The sequence below is a fragment of the Sebastes umbrosus genome, chromosome 13, assembly GCF_015220745.1.
Source record: "Sebastes umbrosus isolate fSebUmb1 chromosome 13, fSebUmb1.pri, whole genome shotgun sequence".
Taxonomy (NCBI): domain Eukaryota; kingdom Metazoa; phylum Chordata; class Actinopteri; order Perciformes; family Sebastidae; genus Sebastes; species Sebastes umbrosus.
In genome coordinates, this window is record NC_051281.1 from 20,734,344 (window position 1) to 20,753,082 (window position 18,739).

The 18,739-nt window shown below is 42.5% G+C and overlaps 1 protein-coding gene across 6 annotated transcripts in view; it reads left to right on the plus strand.

Moving 5' to 3' along the window:
• Window positions 1-18,167, plus strand: part of LOC119500095 (probable phospholipid-transporting ATPase IH) — a 44,969-nt gene extending 26,802 nt beyond the window's left edge. The window contains exons 15-31 of one of the 6 annotated variants that reach the window (XM_037789543.1): window positions 187-258; window positions 2,050-2,123; window positions 2,246-2,349; window positions 3,200-3,381; window positions 3,843-4,076; window positions 5,225-5,402; window positions 5,499-5,601; window positions 6,894-7,039; window positions 7,438-7,497; window positions 9,365-9,492; window positions 9,599-9,734; window positions 10,242-10,265; window positions 11,238-11,303; window positions 11,576-11,679; window positions 11,775-11,940; window positions 15,481-15,705; window positions 17,602-17,738. In XM_037789543.1, coding sequence (XP_037645471.1) covers window positions 187-258; window positions 2,050-2,123; window positions 2,246-2,349; window positions 3,200-3,381; window positions 3,843-4,076; window positions 5,225-5,402; window positions 5,499-5,601; window positions 6,894-7,039; window positions 7,438-7,497; window positions 9,365-9,492; window positions 9,599-9,734; window positions 10,242-10,265; window positions 11,238-11,303; window positions 11,576-11,679; window positions 11,775-11,940; window positions 15,481-15,669 — 1,966 coding nt within the window. In that variant the 3' untranslated portion in view covers window positions 15,670-15,705; window positions 17,602-17,738. Of the gene's footprint in view, window positions 1-186; window positions 259-2,049; window positions 2,124-2,245; window positions 2,350-3,199; window positions 3,382-3,842; window positions 4,077-5,224; window positions 5,403-5,498; window positions 5,602-6,893; window positions 7,040-7,437; window positions 7,498-9,364; window positions 9,493-9,598; window positions 9,735-10,241; window positions 10,266-11,237; window positions 11,304-11,575; window positions 11,680-11,774; window positions 11,941-12,565; window positions 12,680-15,480; window positions 15,706-17,601 lie in introns of those variants that run through there. The other 5 variants (XM_037789544.1, XM_037789545.1, XM_037789541.1 and 2 more) reach the window with 5 other exon arrangements.
• The last annotated feature ends 572 nt before the right edge of the window (window positions 18,168-18,739 follow it).

Here is an 18,739-nt window from a genome sequence, read left to right on the forward strand (position 1 = left end):
CTCTCTCACATATTACTTTCACAGATGTGAGGCACTGTAGTAAGTGTATGTGTGAGCTGTGCTCAGGTTACGCTAAATGCGTCAGAACACCTTTCCAAGTGTGACACGACAAGTGAGTAATACTGCATAGTGTATATTGATACTCTGACTAAAATGAAGCCTCATTTCCCTCCCTCTCATTGCCAGGCTGGGTTACACCTATCTGAGACTGAAAGACAACTACATGGAGATCCTCAACAAAGACGATGAGATTGAAAGGTTGGTCTGCTGAAGGGCATGTTGTGGTTACACCACAGGAGATAAAGTAGGAGTAATTCAGTTGATGGAGTTGTATGGTCACACATCAGCTACCCGGAGAGAAAGGGCCCTCGGATTGTGTTACATTTTCAACAGAGGTTACAAAAAAAACACAGAGGTTTGTTTTTAGAAGCTGCTCAATCAGATCAAAATGCTCCGACTGATCTGGATGAATGAGAGGCAGCAAGATTCCATTAGAGAGTGGTTTTGTGGAAAGTGTAATGTTTTGATCCGTAGGAAGTGCTCATGTAACCGCCCTCTCTCTCCATCACTCTCTGCTGTGACCTGTCAATAGTGAGCTATTTTAAGGAAGCAGGGGAGCTGGAGAAGGGGGGGTGGGAGGTGCATCAAGCAGATGTGAAGACTTTGCAGGGAATGGAAAGGCAAAAGGTTTTATTCTCACACTTGCTGTTTTTCAGCATTTATAGGGAATTTGAATCTGTTGGTTCTTTACACAAACTACTAGTCTAAAATGTGCGTAATGCAAATATCAAACCTCAGACTGATATTGTCAGGTTCACTTCATTTGATTTACAGTTTGCATATTAGAAAGTTTAAGGATCATCTACAATACTAGAAACAGAAAGCGGTCATTCAGTTAGAAGTGGATGTGATGACACTGTAAGAGTGACTTACTTTAGAAATCGTAGTATAAAATTACAAAAAAAATGTATTGTCAAATGTCATGAATAGTCAGATCCAACCCTGGAATACCTGTTTTGCTTTCTGTTTTTGATGTTACCTTCTTTTTCACATTACAAACAGACAGATACATGAACAAAAGGTAGAGTGGGTACTTACCAAAATTGTTAAAAAAAAGGCCTTGCTCTGGAGTGGTCTAATTACAGTAGGTTTGTCATTTGCAAGACTTTGGAAAACCCCATCAAAGAAGGGAAAGTTAAAGGGTAACTTCAGTATTTGTGACTAATTGGGACTACAATGTGTGAAATTGGTTCAGTATTGAGGGAGAACGCTGTAAGCAGCTCATTTTGCTGCAGCCGATTAGGGATCATTGTAACGTTAGGTCCACTAAAAGTACTTGTTTTTGCCACTGACAGGCTCAGATTGTTATTATAAGTGTCTGACAACATTATGGAAAGGACCCGACAGAGAAATAGAACGTTTTTCTTGTCTTTTGCTTGATCCGGTCTGTTTGTCCCGCTCAAGGAGAAGTCTCGTTGTGAAATCTGAATATCCGTATATTCTGGCTCTAATAATAAATACGGACGGCCATTGAATTCAAAGACTCGTCCACATTGTTGAAATCTACTAAATATTCAGCCATGACATTGAAGATCTTTTAGATAACACTAAGCTACGCTTTCTTTACTCCAACACGACAAACTCTCTCTGAATGGGACTCTCATTTCCACCATGGATGCATTCCACTATTCCACTGTTCGTCCTCCGGCAACACGTCACCTCGCCAGATGTCAGAACGAGATTTCTCCTTGAGCGAGACTCTTTCCATAGTGTCAGACACTTATAATAACAATCAGAGTCTGTCATGGCAAAAACAAGCACTTTTAGTGGACGTAATTGACGTTGCCAGCTTGCCCCAATAGCACCATATTGCAACCCGTGAGCAGCTGCCGTCTACAGCGCTCTCCCTCAATACTGGAACAATTTCAGAAATTGTTGTCACTATTAGTCAGTTAGATGCAAAAAACTTGGGAAAACAGGTTGAAAAATACCAAAGTTGCTTTTTAAAAAAAAAGACCCCCCTTCATGCAAAGACTGCGTCTCTTTCAGATTTGAGCTGCTCCATGTGCTGAACTTTGACTCCGTCAGGAGGAGAATGAGCGTCATAGTCCGGTCAAGCTCAGGTAAGATGTACTCAGATGATATCAATGCTATGTTTATATGTTTTATAAATCCATGATCAGACACCAGATTGTTCTTGCAGTTTGTTTGAAATGTGTTTTTGTGTGTGTTTGTGGGATCTCAGGAGAATACCTGCTGTTCTGTAAGGGGGCAGACATGTCCATTTTTCCTCGGGTCGTGTCTGGGAAGGTGGAGCAGGTGAAAGCCCGGGTGGAGCAAAACGCTGTAGTAAGTGTACAGATATACAATTAGTTTGATGGTTCATTGTATATCAGGTCAGTTTTGGAATGTATTTTCATAGTTTAAAGCAGCAGTAGGCAAGATTGAAGCAAATGTGATTAAAAAAAAAAGTTATCTTTATAAAATGGTCACTATATCCTGACAGAAGTGCATGAGACAGGCAATCTGAAAAAAATCATGTGCCTCTGTGTCCTCCCGTACTCCTAATGGCATCTGCAAGCTTTCACAGACCAGAGGAAAACAACCAATCAGAGCCGAGCTGGAGCGTCCTGTCTCTGAGCAGCTGTCGATCACTCACAAACTCCGATCAAACGGTCAAACTACACAGCGCTGATCAAATATGAATCAATATTCTGTTACTGTAATGACTATTTACTGTAATGTTTTCAGAAACATCTTGTAGTTTACTATTTAGCTGTAATATGAGAAAATTTGCTCCGGCTGGTGGGCGGTGCTTGGTATTTCCTCAACTGATCTCAACATTGCTGCCGTGTCACGAACTTTCTCATATAGTTTGACCGTTTGATCGGAGTTTGCGAGTGATTGACAGCTGCCTCCGTTGAATGAACAGCCAATAGGAACGCTCTCTCTGAAGTGACCTGTGATTGGTCAAAGTCTACAGTTACAGGCTAGATTTTTTAAAGCCTGAAAACAGAGCCATGAGGAGGTGCAGAAGTCTAGTTTTCTCTCAGAACACTTGAATTACAATATGCTGAAAGGTTATTATGGATTTTTTGCCCAATGATGCCAAAACTATTCTGCCTACCCTCGCTTTAAGGGCATTAATGTATCCTCATATGATGACCCTCTGTCTCTCTCTTTCTTCACTGTGATGCAGGAGGGGCTGCGGACTCTGTGTGTCGCTTATCGAAAGCTGTCAGCGTCCGAATACGAGGAGGCGTGTCATCACCTGAACGAAGCCAAGCTGGCCCTGCAGGACAGGGAGCAGAGGCTGGCGCAGGCCTATGACACCATTGAGAAGGACTTTGTGCTTTTGGGCGCTACAGCAGTGGAGGACAGGTCGGTCACCATAGAGAGAGAGAGAGAGAGCGATGGGGAAAGATTTAAAAACAGTGCAGCAGCGGGGGGACAGAGGGGAAGATTAATGAGTCATGAAGCCGTCTTCAAAGTATTGTAATGACTCATGAGGGCCAAAAAGATTTAGTCTGAGCTCTGAGAGGTGACTCACTACTGTTAATGCCGTGCCTTTTGTTTCCGTTTCTCCATTTTATTTTCTGCTCTGTTAAAGATGTGTTAGAGCTCTTACAAGGTAGACCTCAGCACAGTTTTCCCTCACTGATTAATCAGCCGCCTGACAGTTTGACTTCCTCGTAGATAAACTGGTGATGGGCAGTGACAGGGGTGGTCATGCATTGATAAGTTATCACCAGTTGGTAATTGATTGGTTGAAGTTTGTGATGGATGCTTTAACCTACCCCCCCGTTGGAGGCTGAAACACTTATTGACTTATTGATGCACAGGCTCCAGGAGAAAGCTGCAGACACCATTGAGTCACTGCACAAGGCCGGGATGAAAGTTTGGGTCCTGACGGGGGACAAGATGGAGACGGCGGCGGCTACCTGCTACGCCAGCAAGCTGTTCCGTCGCACCACCCAGATCCTTGAGCTGACCAAGAAACGTACAGAAGAGCAGAGTCTGCACGACGTTCTGTTCGAACTGAACAGGACTGTTCTCAGACAGCGCTCTATGTCTGGGTATGATGAGATAATGCATGATGTGAACATCTGTGCTGATTATTTTCTCAATTAATGGTTCAGTTTATACAACATCAGAATTAGAGTCCAAGGTGACCCAAGGTGAATTTACTGAAATGTAAGACATTACATCACATTTAAGAAGCTGGAACCATCACATTTTTTTCATCACAACCTTGAAAAAATATTTAAAGGAATAGTTTTGGTGTTTTGAACTGAGGTTGTATGAGGTACTTGCAAATCCATAGTCGATGTATTACCTACAGAAGATGATGGTCGGCACGCCCCATTTTGGAGAAGCAGACAGGAGTTACCGCATGGAAGCAAAGCAATGTACTGCTGTGGGGTGGCAGCAAAACCCATTTTACCCACCTAAAATAAAGGTTAAACTAAAAAAATAAGTCAATATCAGTTTCAGTGTACGCTATATTTAGAATATTTTCCCCACTTTACTTTGCCGTCAGACAGCCCCTTTCGACGGGGAACTGAATCTGTTGTATCCGTCTATGCTCTCACCAAAGCCACCAGACTTCATTGAAAAAACTGTAATTTTACATCGCCAACACAGGGTTTGCTAGTCTACCGCTGCCTCGATCGGTTACTTTGTTTGTGTTATTGTGTGACTTTGGTTAGTTTGAATTCACCAAAGTCACACAATAACAAACAAACTAACCGATCGAGGCAGCGGTAGACCAGCAACTCCCGTGTTCTGCACAGTAAAATTACTGTTGTTCTCAATTGTGTCTGGTAGCTTTGTCGAGAGCATAAATAACTGCTTCAGTTCCCGGAAACATAGACTAGCTGTCCCACGGCAAGCGTACACTTAAACAGATATAGACTTTTTTTAGGTGGGCCTTTCTTTTGATGGCTAAAATACGTTTTGCTGCCGGCCCCGTCCTCAGCAGTACATTGCTTTACTTCTGTGTGGTAACTCCTGCGTGTTTCTCCAAACTGGGGGCGTGCCGACCGTAATCTACTGTAGGTAATACCCTGACTATGGATAAGTATCTCATGCAAACCCACTTCTAAACACCCAAACTATCCCTTTAACATGTGGTCAAATCAGTAGAATATCAAGACTGCAGACTGATCTATAATTGGTTGTGTGAAAAGCTTCCTGTTGATCGGTCTGTGATATTTTGTTCCAGGTTGTCAGTAGACTGCCTCGACTTTGGTCTGATCATCGACGGGGCCACTCTGTCTGCAGTACTGAAGCCCAACCCAGAGGGCGCCAGTTCTGGCAACTACAGAGAGATCTTTCTAGACATCTGTCGCAATTGTAGCGCCGTGCTCTGCTGTCGCATGGCACCGCTCCAGAAAGCCCAGGTGAGAGAACTGCACTCCGCTTTACAAATATACTCCAGGCACTTTCCTCAGTGACGGACAGTGGTAGTGACTGAAGTTGGGCTTTTGTTTCTGCAGATTGTGAAGCTAATTAAAGCCTCCAAGGAGCACCCCATAACTCTCGCCATCGGCGACGGGGCCAACGATGTCAGCATGATCTTGGAAGCACACGTGGGCATTGGTGAGCTCATTTCAACACTGTAATGAGTAGCCATTAATATATGAAAAACACTGTTTCTATAAGAACCAAAGTTGATTTCTAAATCCTACTGATATTAATATTAGAAAGTAAAACAAAACTGATGGAGATGTATGGCTCAAAGTTTGTTTTTACACACACACATAATGTAAGCAAACATTTTTGGCTAGAATCCGTGATATGTACTGTGAAAGGATGTTTAACCATTGTCAGTAAACTTTTATTATCAGACTTTTGAACAGAAAACTTCACTTGAAATTAAATAATTAGAATTAGTAATTATATAAAAAACAATATATTCAACTTGATTTAAAAAATTATCATATACACCTACAAATTCAGTTAATAACGCACACAACAATACAATATACAGTATTTGTGATAAGGCAGTATTGCCTCACCTATATACTGTATATTAGTTGGGCTCTAGTCTCTATATTTAGAAAACCACCTGCTTGTGTTACACTCATGGCAGTGTTACATTCCTGATCAGATCTTATGTAACCAGTGCGGCTGTCAGTCGATTGAAATATTTAAACGTGATTAATCACATGATTGTCCATGATTAATCACGATCGCAAATTAATCACACGTTTTATCTGTTCGAAATGTACCTTAAAGGGAGATTTGTCAAGTATTTAATACTCTTATCAACATGGAAGTGGACAAATATGCTTGCCTTATGCAAATGTATGTATATATGTATTACTGGAAATCAATTAATAACTCAAAACAATGACAAATATTGTCCAGAAACCCTCACAGGTACTGCATTTAGCATAAAACATATGCTCAGATCATAACATGGCAAACTCAAGCCCAACAGTTAACAACAGCTGTCAGTGTGTCAGTGTGCTGACTTGACTAGGACTTGCTCCAAACTGCATGTGATTATCATAAAGTGGGCATGTCTGTAAAGGGGAGACTCGTGGGTACCCATAGAACCCATTTTCATTCACATATCGTGAGGTCAGAGGTCAAGGGACCACTTTGAAAATGGCCATGACAGTTTTTCCTCGCCAAAAACAAAGTTTTGAACGTTATTTACCTCCTTCACGACAAGCTAGTATGACAAGGATTACTTAGGTTTTCTAGTTTCATATAATGTAGTATCTTCACTCTAGCTTTAAAACTGAGCTCGCTACAACCTCTGGAAGATCGATTGCGTTAATGCATTGAAGAAATTAGTGGTGTTAAAACGATCTTTCATTAACGCGTTATTATTGCGTTAACTTTGACAGCCTTAGTAACCAACCCCCCTTTTTTTCCTCAAGGCATCATGGGTAAAGAGGGCCGACAGGCGGCGAGGAACAGCGACTACGCCATCCCGAAGTTCAAACACCTGAAGAAGATGCTGCTCGTTCACGGCCACTACTATTACATCCGGATTGCCGAACTTGTTCAGTACTTCTTCTACAAGGTACAAGACGAATGCCTTGTGCGCTCCACTGGCTCACACGTTTTAATCACTTTATCGTAATTCCCAGTGAAACACTGAGTTACAAAGAACCAGATTTTTCAGCGACTCTGACAGATTACCGAATTCATGAATCCCCGGTGCAACATTCTCTCCTGGATTCATGGCTACGATGATCAGTGTGGGCGGCTTCCACAGCAGGCAGTGCTCTGCCAACTGATTCATTTTTTCCTTTTGGCAGGCCATCTCTCTGCGGCCCACTCAGTGAGCTTATAGCGCACAATCTCTGCATAAACAGAAATGTGTAGATCGTAGCTTCTTTAGAGTCTTCAAATCTCCTCACGTGTACTTGTCACAAGCTTAGCACTTATGTTTTTTTTTCTCCTCTTATATCTTTCCAGAATGTATGCTTCATCTTCCCTCAGTTCCTGTACCAGTTCTTCTGTGGGTTCTCCCAACAGGTAAGTACTCTATACTGAGTTGAGACCTCCAGTCTGCAAGCACACAGTGTAGTACGTACATTACCATTACATATCCTCACAGTGTCATGCATTAAACTAGCTTCATATAGTAAATTAATGCTTTTGGTTGTCTGTGCGTCCGTCCGTACTGTCAGGAACACCTGGAGGGAATTTCTTCAAATTTGGCACAAACATCCACTTGGACTCAAAGATGAACTGGTTCGATTTTGGTGGTCAAAGGTCAAGGTCACTGTGACCTCACACACGTCCCATTCTCATGAAAGCTATATCTCTTGAACGCCTAGAGGGAATTGTATTACATCTGGCACAGACATCCTGTTGGACTCAAAGATGAACTGATTAGAATTTGGTGGTCAAAGGTCACCCAAGAATTCATATGCTAATTATGACAATTTCATACAAAAGTCTTACAGGATAAAATGAAGTAGTGATGATATTTTGGACAAACATGGATGTAAACCGCAGCTTGACTGGTTGGCGGAGGCATACAACCGCAAGGCGATAATTCTAGTTTAATGTTTATGTTTAAAGCTGCATAAATTAGTGGCGCTCGTAGAGACGAACTCAGTTCCCTCTGCAGTTCCCCTCAGCTCTACTGAGCATTTTCACCTCTTTCTTGTTTTGATTTTACGGCCCACAAACTCCACTCTCATTAACCTCGTTTCCAGCTCTAATAAACTCACTTCACTGTACAGTGCCTACCCAGCACCAAAGATAGCAACTAGCTGGTCACAATGTAGAAGATCTAACAGCTGACGGGGTTCCTACGCAGTATGGAAAAGTATGGAATTTGGTTTTAGTAATTTCCAGGTCTGGATAAGTATGGAAAAAAGAAAAGAGAGTGTGGAAAAATGAATTAATTGCCCTTATTCTGTTTTCTAAAATATAAAATTCTGAATTTTTAAAAAGCAAATTCATCATACAAGCAGCAGAGTGTTTTTTAAAAGGCGTTTGGAGCAGCCAGTGCAGCCAAAATGTTTACCACTGTGTGAAAGAGCACGGGCCAAAGAGAGCTTGATTTCATCGAAAGCAAAGCAAGAAGAAGGCTATGGCGTGCGACTGGACGCATCCTCCAACGCAGAGCTTCCTCTGCGCCTGTACGTCACAGCCAGGGCCGGCACGTCCATATAGGTAAACTAGGCAATTGCCTAAGACGGGACTTTGGCGAGGGCAGCGAAATGTGGGCCAAGTTTTCATTATGAGCAAAATAACAATAATAATGTAATAATAAAAAGTAACCATAAACTGTCCCTGTTGCTAATAGAGGGGCAGCATAATTGTTTTTCGCCTAGAGCGGCATTGCCCAAAGTGCAAGAGGTTTGACAGTGGAACATCGTCCAACTTTCTGCGTAAGGCTGTGGACTGAACGACCACTATGGGGAAATTCAAGTTTTCTGAGGGCTGGCTTGACGATCCCAAATAAAAAGCCTGGTTGGTTTACAATTCCAAATGGGAAAAGAGCTGAATGCAAACTTTGTGTAAAATCTTGTCATAGCTTCCCCCCGAAGTCACAAAGTCAATTATGGTCTGAAAAATCTACCGAGAGGTCTGGAAATTTGAGTCTGGAAAAGTATGGCATTTTTAAATGGACAATGTGTGGGAACCCTGAGCTGAAGGCCCAGCTCTTTTTCTTAGGAGTTGGTGGAGATCAACCACAACTGTAAATGAAAGCTAATGTTGCCTGCTGTATTTGTCACGCAATTATGTGCAACATGTTCATGATACAAATTTCATAAGATGATAATTTCTCAATATTTTCAGCTTGTTCTGCTGCCCCCAAGTGGCCAAAAAAAACAATTAACACAGCTTTAAATTGTAATATGGCCTTTTGTTTGTCCCTCTGCAGCCTCTGTATGACACCGCCTATTTGACGTTGTACAACATCAGCTTCACCTCACTCCCCATCCTCCTCTACAGCCTGGTTGAGCAGCACGTCACCATTGATACGCTCAAGAGGGACCCCTCCTTGTACAGGTCAGCACAGTAAAAAAAAAAATATTCGTACCTTTTCTGTGACGTTTCCGATCCAAATGTTTGTTGCTTTCGCTCAACTTTTGTTTTTTCTGCCCGTCTTTCTTAGGGACATAGCAAAGAACTCCCTCCTCCGCTGGCCCGTCTTCCTCTATTGGACGTGCCTGGGTGTGTTTGACGCTGTTATCTTCTTCTTTGGTGCCTATTTCCTGTTTGACAACACCACCTTCACCAGCAATGGCCAGGTGAGCCTCTCTCTCTCTCTGTGTCATCAGAGATCTGTCATTTAGTGAAACAAGTAGAAGTAGATCAGCTTGTGGGGTGTTCGAGGTGTCCTTTAGGGAAATTAAAAGCGAATAATGGACACAAAGTTAGTGCTTTCTTTTACGAACACTCATCCATCTCCATTGGATTCTCATTAAAAGAGGAGTTAAGTGTTACAGGAGGACTTTGTGGTCATGTTTTTGTTATTACGGGTCTGTAACAGTAAGGTTTCTGTCCCGTGCCCCCATATAGATCAGCAACATTGGATCTCCATTCATATGCAATAGCATCTTTCTCTGTATTGTTAATTTGTATCATGTCAACTGTTTTCGATTGCCTTTGGTCCTGTTTTTTAAGTTGAAACATCCTGAAATTCATTTTACCCTTTGTCCTGATTCCTTTCTCTTTTCTTCCCCCTTCCTCCTCTCTGCTTCCTCTCTCTTTATTTTGCTCCCCTTCTTCTTCTTCTTCTTCCTCTTCTTCCTCAGCTTATGACCACCAACACACAGATGGTAAGCCTGTCTCCCTCCCTGTCAGCTCTCTCTGTCTTTCACGCTTTTTTAGTTCCTGTCGTACCGTTTAAGCTTTCAGTTTGACCGTCTCATCCAGTTTCATCCCTCCTCACTTCACGTCATCCATGCACTTTCATTTGAATGTGTAGTTTTCCAGTGCTCCATTATTCCCCTAATCTCTGTAAAGCCCTGAATCCTACACAGTACCTGATCTTAACAACTCCCCCTGACATAGTAGAAACCTTAGACGCTCCCCCACATTATCCTCGTGTTTTGTTGTGGTAGTAAATAGAGTAATGCTAGTATGTGCTGTAGATTACGATCCAACATCTGTTTGTTGTTCTGTCTAACGTGTTTGTGCATCTGTGTGTGTGTGTGTGTGTGTATTTGTATGTCCATGTATTTGTGGTAGCAGTTCTTAGGGTTGGGTGGTTTTTAATATCTCTGCTCCAGCATCCAGTGGACTGTTTTCAGCCTGTACTCTTTGTGTTCAGGTGACAAACAAACAAACAAACAGAACAGGTTTAAAATGGGTTTTCTCTCATCTTTAAAGAAAGGGATTAATGAATGAAGGGATTCTAGCAAAGATAGGTGCACCTACCAACAACCAGCTGTGGTTATTATTACATAAATTCCCTGCTTTCTTCGTCTTGATCTCTCTCTCCCTCCACCCTCCCTCCCAGCTCTCATTCCATCTGTTCGCTCCTGATGTCTGCTTAAACCTTTTCTAGGATTTCAGCAGGTAGCAATATTTGGATGCGATGAGGTGAAGTGAAAATATTCTCAGTTTATTATCCCAGAAGCTTAAAAAGAAATACCCTTTTCCAAAACAGATCACCTCTCGCCCTTTTTTGTGCTCATGTATGCACTTTAAAACCATAGGATGTTCACTAATCCATGGATGCAGGGCGACGGGGATGTGTGATCGATGTGGCCGCTAACCCTCTTCTTTCTTCCTCTCTTCCCTCGCAGATGTTTGGGAACTGGACCTTCGGGACTCTCGTCTTTACTGTGCTGGTGTTCACCGTTACGCTCAAGGTGTGTGAGCACATGTCTTTCGAAGTGAAATGGGGGGGGGGAAAGAAACACCCACGTCTAATGTAATGCATAATCCCTCAATTTAAATGAGTTAATTGCCATTGCACGAGTGCCTCATCGTATGCGTGGACAAGCTCGCGGCACACGCACGTTAACTAGCATGTTACGTAAATGATCAATTACAGCTTGCACAACAGTAAACCCTGAAGGCAAAGTCATTGGCTTCATTGACTGGTTGAGTGTTTACTATGTATATATTCTATCTGTCTCAGCTTGCCTTGGACACACACCACTGGACCTGGATCAATCATTTTGTCATCTGGGGGTCGCTACTTTTCTACGTTATTTTCTCTCTTCTCTGGGGAGGCATCATTTGGTATAATTTCTTTTTTTTTCTTCCAGCATGTACAACATTTACGTAGATTAGGACATTTCTGAAACCCTTTTTCTGTCTTTCCCGTCGCTGCGCAGGCCCTTCCTGAACTACCAGCGGATGTACTACGTGTTCATGCAGATGCTGTCCAGCGGTCCGGCCTGGCTCAGCATCATCCTGCTCATTACGGTCAGCTTGCTGCCTGATGTCATCAAGAAGGTCCTCTGCAGGACCATGTGTCCCACGGCCACCGAACGTGCACAGGTAAGATCTTGGCAACGCAGTGAAACGAAAGCTTTCAATTGTTCCCAGTTTTTTATTTTCCTGTAGGGGACTTCTGCTTTGCTAAAATCATTAACCGATTAATGCTTTCCCATTTTTGAGAAAATTAAAATTGTGCCATTTCAGTTCACAAACTGAAATGACCTGATATAGTAAGTAGAATCCTCTTCTATGCTAGCTAGTACTTAATATCTTGACTGTAATAAACCATATGAGCAAGCTGCAAATCTATTCCACTCAATTAATCATCCAGGAAGACCATTAGGATCCCTAATAGCTTTGAGCAACAGCGTGCTTTAGAATGACTCTCTGTTCCCTATGGCTAAGCCTCACCTTCCCGTGAATGTAAAAATGAATGACAGGTCTGACAGATTTCTCCCTCCTGTTCTTTTTCTTCTCTTTTCTCCCTTCTCACTGCAACCTGGTGGACCACCATAATCCACATCATCCTCCATCGTTCCTTTCTCCGTTTTCCTTCCTTTCACCTCCTTTCACTCTTCCTCCTTTTTCTTTTCCCTCCCTCTTCACTACCGTCCCCTCTCTTGTTCACCCCCGCTGCTCCCGTGACTCTGCACTCACTCTGCACTCTTTCGGGGAGTAACTGCAGTCCTCTCGCCCGTGCCTTACTGTGGAGCCGTCCACCATCTTCATGCTTTCTCAGTCCTCGAGCAGAATGAGTTTCTGATTGGCCCCAGAGAGACGAGAGGAGCAGGAAGAGGAGGTGACTCTCTCTCTTTTAAGCCCTCATCTCTGTATGCATGGTGGCATGTCCCAGTGTAAACCATTTATCACCGTCTCAACACCTCGCTTAATGTGAAACTAACTACTAGGACGCTATTGATGACAATAGGGACGCAGTGTTTGGTTTGTAAACCAGGTTAGGATTTTATATTTTCTTGTTTCCTGACATTTTTGAAGTCAACCTTTTCCATTATATACTTTCTTTTTAAGATGATTTTTTTAGGCTTTTTTCCATTCTATACATTGTGTGTGTTTTGTGTTCGGTTTCATAATTACTGTTTAAGATTTTTAAATTTCATGCCATGCTATGTCTTTTATATTGTCACCCTGTTTGAAATGATTTTGGTAAGTGTGAGACCATAGTTTTTATAAGATGGTTTGTCAGAAATGCAGTATGTCTTCCATGCAAAACACCAGTTTGATATTTCTTATTTATTGTAGAGCTGAAGTTTCAGCTCTACTGTTTTGAAAAATTATTGATTATTTTAAATAGGGCTGTCAAACTTAACGCGATAACAACGTGTTAACGCAAATTCGTTTTAACGCCATTAATTTCTTTAACGCAATCGATCTTTTGGAGGTTGTAGAGGGCTCAGTTTGAAAGCTACAGTGACGATACGGGCATCATATGAAACTAGAAAGAATATAAACGAAAGGAATCAATAGGTAACAACCATGTTATACTAGCTTGTCGCAAAGGAGGCCAAATAAGGCTCCAAAGTTATGCTAAATTTTGGCAAGGAAAAACTGGCATGGCCATTTTCAAAGGGGTCCCTTGACCCCTGACCTCACGATATGTGAATGAAAATGGGTTCTATGGGTACCCACGAGTCTCCCCTTTACAGACATGCCCACTTTATGATAATCACATGCAGTTTGGAGCTGTTGTTGCCTGTTGGGCTTGAGTTTGCCATGTTATGATTTGAGCATATTTTTATGCTAAATGCAGTGCCTGCGAGGCCTATAGTAATTTTTAAAACAAAAATCCCAAAGCTCCAGCTTCTCTATTCGGAGGATTTGCTGTTTTCTGTTATATCATTGTAAATTGAATATGGTTGCATTTTGGACTTTGGTTGGACACAACAAGACGTTGGAAGACGTTTGGAAAGATTGAGAGGCAATCGAGAGGCATTGACATTTTATAGACTGAATAATTAACCGAGGAAATAAGCTTTACTTGCCATCCCAATTTATTGTCATCACTAAACCCTTCCAGACCATGTCTTAGCTATCAGATTCAGCTTCAGGTTTGCAATCCCAAAAGTGGGGTTAGCAACCTCATTTTCCAAAGATCCATGACACCGTTCAAACTTTTCTCTGAAATGTGTCCTTGGTGATCAGATCACAATTGGACAGTGGTAAATACAGCTATGCCTAACCCAGAGTGCACTAAGGTCTTACCTGAAGTCACATTCAGAGTTGGTCAGGGATGTGAGTTAACAGATACTGAACATAAACGTGTCACCACTGCACTGAAAGACGGCCTTTTCAAATTCTTAGTGTGAAGAGACAGACAAAGCTGTAACATTTGCTACAGTTTATTGGTTTAAGCTAACAAACCACAGCAATGCTTTGAAGTCCATATCCGTAGTAAAGCGACACCAATCCTATTCTGTAGTTGCATGGATGAGTGAAAATGTGTAATGTTTCAGTTTAGCTGCAGCGGTCACACACAAGAGCAAACACAAGGGCGGTTGAAAAATCGTTTTTGCTTACGAAGGTTCCTAGCGGAGTGAAATGACCCGGAAGTATCTAAGTAGCATCAATGATAAGAGCTGTTTGAATTCTCTAAATGCAAAGGAAAGGTGCTTCAATGCTTCCTTTCTTATCTCCTTTAGCGTAGGATAAACTAGACCATCCTTTACCAAAGGAAAGGAGATAATGCCGTCCCAAAATTCCTTGCAACCGCAACACTTAAAGCGACGCACCATTCAGCCGTTCATGAAAACAAACGCTTTTATTTTCATACGGTCATGTACAAATTGGGATTCATGCTGATTAATATGAGTGGGCATTGACAACCATTTCGTTTCACTTTATTTTTTTATTATTTATTTATTTTGAACATGCAACAAATAAGTAAAAAACAAAACGAATTATAAATAAAAATAACAGTAATCATATAGCAAACTGTCCGAATAGGAGTAGGAAGAAGTACAGCCTACACTTGGTCCTACCCCTTCTCTATAACTCAAACAATTAACTCAATATTTATCATATGAACTTTTGTGGTAGCTTATAGGCTATTCCTCTTTTAATTTCAATTCCAACCTTAGTAATGAAGTAATATTCATAACCGGTTGTCCATGTTAGGTAAGATAATCCTTTATTATTTGATGATGTAAAGTGTTACACCAGCAGAAGGACCTGCGGTGTCTCGCTTTCACACACCGCGGGTGAAGCAGCCTGTCACTGAAAGAGCTATTTAATAACGCACCGGGCAGAAATGCGCCTTTTGTAGTCCATCTTCGGAACATCGTAGTTTTACCACTGCAGACTCGCGTCAATAACATCCGTCGCAGTCGCATGATAATTATAGAGTCTAGTGAAGTGCAGTTGGATTCTCTTCATGATTCTCTTAACACCGCAGTTGTCTTTTTCTAAGTCCTTTTGAATTCTCCTTCACATCTTTCCTTCACCTCATGACGTTTTCCATCGAGGTCAAGGTAAAGTGGTTAGGAAAAGACATTAGGATGTCATTTTTTTAAATTTTTTTTTTGACCGCAGCCAAGGTCTGAACAGGTTCCATTATCACCTCCTTTCCTTTAACGTCATCCACAGAAGGTAAGGCCAGCGGGGGCCCCGGAGGGCTGTGAGGCTCCTGGCGCTGCTGCTGGTGGAGGGGGCGGCAATGAGAGGAACCCGCTCCACCCTGATAGGACCTGTGAGGGAGACAGTGGAGAAAAAGCTGCTAGGACCTATGACTCCATGATGTCACACAGCCACAGCACCCCTCTCAGCAAACCCTAGAGTACACCCCCCGTAGGTGGGCCTAGGGTCACCATGGTAACAGCACACAGAGGGCGTTGACTGCGGGGAGTCGGGTTCTTAATGCTGCTGCCATGATGCTTCCTGCTGCTCTGCTCTGCATGGGGCATGCTGTCGTGCTATGGCTCAGGCTGGGCGGGGGGGACGGTGGGGGCCTACAGTATATTACTGCATCTACACAAGACATTTCCTTCTGTCCAACCTACTCTCAGGAATCACAATTAACTCTGCAGTGCTGGTTGCAAAGCCCGCTGTGCCTCTCACTGCATGTGGGATGGGGAATTAACTTGATCTGGGTAGCAGCCAAATGAGAATTTTTGATCCTCTCTTTATTAGACCTAGGCTACTTAAAATCCATTGTCACTTGTCATGTGGGCTCCAACAAGTAGCAGGCTTGTTGTGACTCCTCTTTGGTCCTGGACTGTAGCTTATAAGAGAGATGTGAGCTAGAGGAGCTCAGACTGAAGGTTCTGGGTCAGAGGAGGTTTAGTGTGTGAAGTTTGAGATGACTGTCAGGTTTTAGAGGGTTTTATACAGATTCGATGAACATTTAGCCAGAAACTGAGGTCATATTTTATTAGGCAGGGTCACCAGTAGGTTATCTAATCCAACGTCGATGTCACAAACTGATGTGGAAAAGTCCAGGTTGCCCAGGCAGCGTGTATCTGAAAAGTGCCATCTTGTATCAGGAACACTGGTGACATCTGGTGTTGGAAGATGGAATAGCAAGTGTAATCTAAGGCCCTGTTCACACCTGGCATTAACATGTGTCCTGAGTGATCGGATCACAAGTGGACAGCTTTAAATACGTCTGGTCCCACCTGGCATTAGAATGCGTCTCCACATGCGTCTCCAGTGACCACTTGTGATCCTATCTCACTTCCTCGCTCTATATGCAAATGAACACGTAGTAAACACATGGCTAATACAGCAGACGTTGTGACGTAATATTTCCGGAATGTCAGTAGTAATATCCTACATATTCGTGAGTTCGGGTATTCAGACATTTTCTCAACATCAAAATAAAAGGCTATGGTACCGGAGGTCCCCGGGGACCTCCGTGCCACCGACACCGCCGCCTTTGCCAGGCAGCAGGGTACAGAGCTTCAGAGAGCCGGGGAGGAGAGCGAGCGAGTGGGCGGGCGGGTGTCTGCCCCATGCAAAGCACCGGAACAAAAACACCGACAGTATGACAATAATGCACTTTGCGTGCCTTGTCTGATAGTCTGTAGATCATGTAGCCTATAGATAAGATATATTTTAATAAACTACAGTTGTACTGAGAATACAGTAGAGCACAGAGGTCGTTTCCTTGCTACGAGGCAGACAAGCGCTCGCGTCTGCCTGTCTATTCACATGAGGAACGCAGTGAGACCCCGGGACACATTCACTAACACACTGCTAAAAGAATGTGGCCATATCTGGCCTAAACCACCTCTGAATGTGGTCTGAGCGATCGGATCTCAGTGTGTCCTCAATGCGTCTTGAGTGCGTTCCCACCTGTACTTAAAGCTGTCCACTTGAGATCTGATCACTAAGGACGCATGTTAATACCAGGTCTGAACACGGCCTATGTCTTCAGTTCATAAGCATGCTTAATCATAAAGGGAATTTTCAGAGGGTTTCTCATCATTGATCAGTAAATTATGTCCACACTTAATGGATTTATTTGTTCAGTAGATTTGATCCAAGGGTCCATAACAGGGTGTCATTAATCATTCAAATTAACATCTGGATATATAAACCTTCTGAATACAACCCTGCTGTTCGATCTTGTGCATCAAGCCGTCTCACATCTGTTCTCATTCACAAGTTCTGTGATTTGATCTGCATGGTGCAATTCTTTTGATTTCCTTTTCTACTTTTCTGTGTTTTGGATATTCTTGTGACGATGCATCCTCCATCTCTCCGCAGGATCACGAGAAGCTGTCGCGGGGTCGCGTGGCCGAGTCGACTCCACTGTCCTCTCGTCGGTCCTGCAAAGGCACGAGCGCGGACTCCTCTCACCTCCACCTCGGCGCCGCGGAGACGCTGTCGCTCAGCAGGTCTGATCCCCTTCCCCAGAAACTGCTGGTCCACTTGGCAGAAGGTGGAGGGGCGGACTTGTGCTCTCTCAGCCCCTATGTGCTCCGTCTCTCCGGGGCGGGATTTGCCTACTACGCTCCAGGGCCGGAGACCTCCGTGTGAACACAGAACACAGGCTCTGAAACTATGCGGATGTCGTGGGCTGAAACATAAAGTGCATCCCGAGGATGTGCGAGCAAGATCTGCATCTCAAGGATCAAGGATTTATAGAGCAAAATACAAACACACATCCACCTCCATGCTGAGTTCACCATGTGCATTTTTCTGGGCTACACCTGAGTGAACAACCCTTTAGATATTATAGCCCTGACGCCTCATCTTCATACTTTAATAACATCTTTTTGAATCAGTGTCGTCCTTGTCTTAGTCTCATTAAAGTTCCTACCAAACTCTTACTTGAAAAAGTCTAAGAACAAAAAGGGGAACCATGTGCGAAGGTGCATTGTTTCATGCACTAATCGAACTGTCCTGTTTCAACGTGTCAACAGCCTTTTTGTATTCCTTGTCCTCATTTTCAGTCTCGCGATCTTGCCTGTTTCTTATGGAGGACCAAAATAGTCACGGAAATAGTAATGAAGCATTTAATTGATTAATAACTAATTGTAGAATAATAATAGGGATTAATATATTTGTTTGCAAATTAATTTATTAACCTATGAATAAATGGACTAAATTACAAAATAATTAATTATTTGACATTTTAATGGGCAATAAAAAGAAGAATTATATAAAGAATTTACAAATTAACTATGAATCCATCAATAAATAGTTCAAATTAAAAAGGGATTTACAAAAACACCATAAAACAGTCAATAAGTAAATAATTTAAAAAGACATTAATGAATTAATAAGTAAATAATGGAATTCAAAAATCTATTTGAAAATGCAGTTTAAAAAGGGAAATAAATAACTGGATTCACATGTTGAATTATGAATACTGGTTTTAATCAGGCTTCTAAAAGGGCAA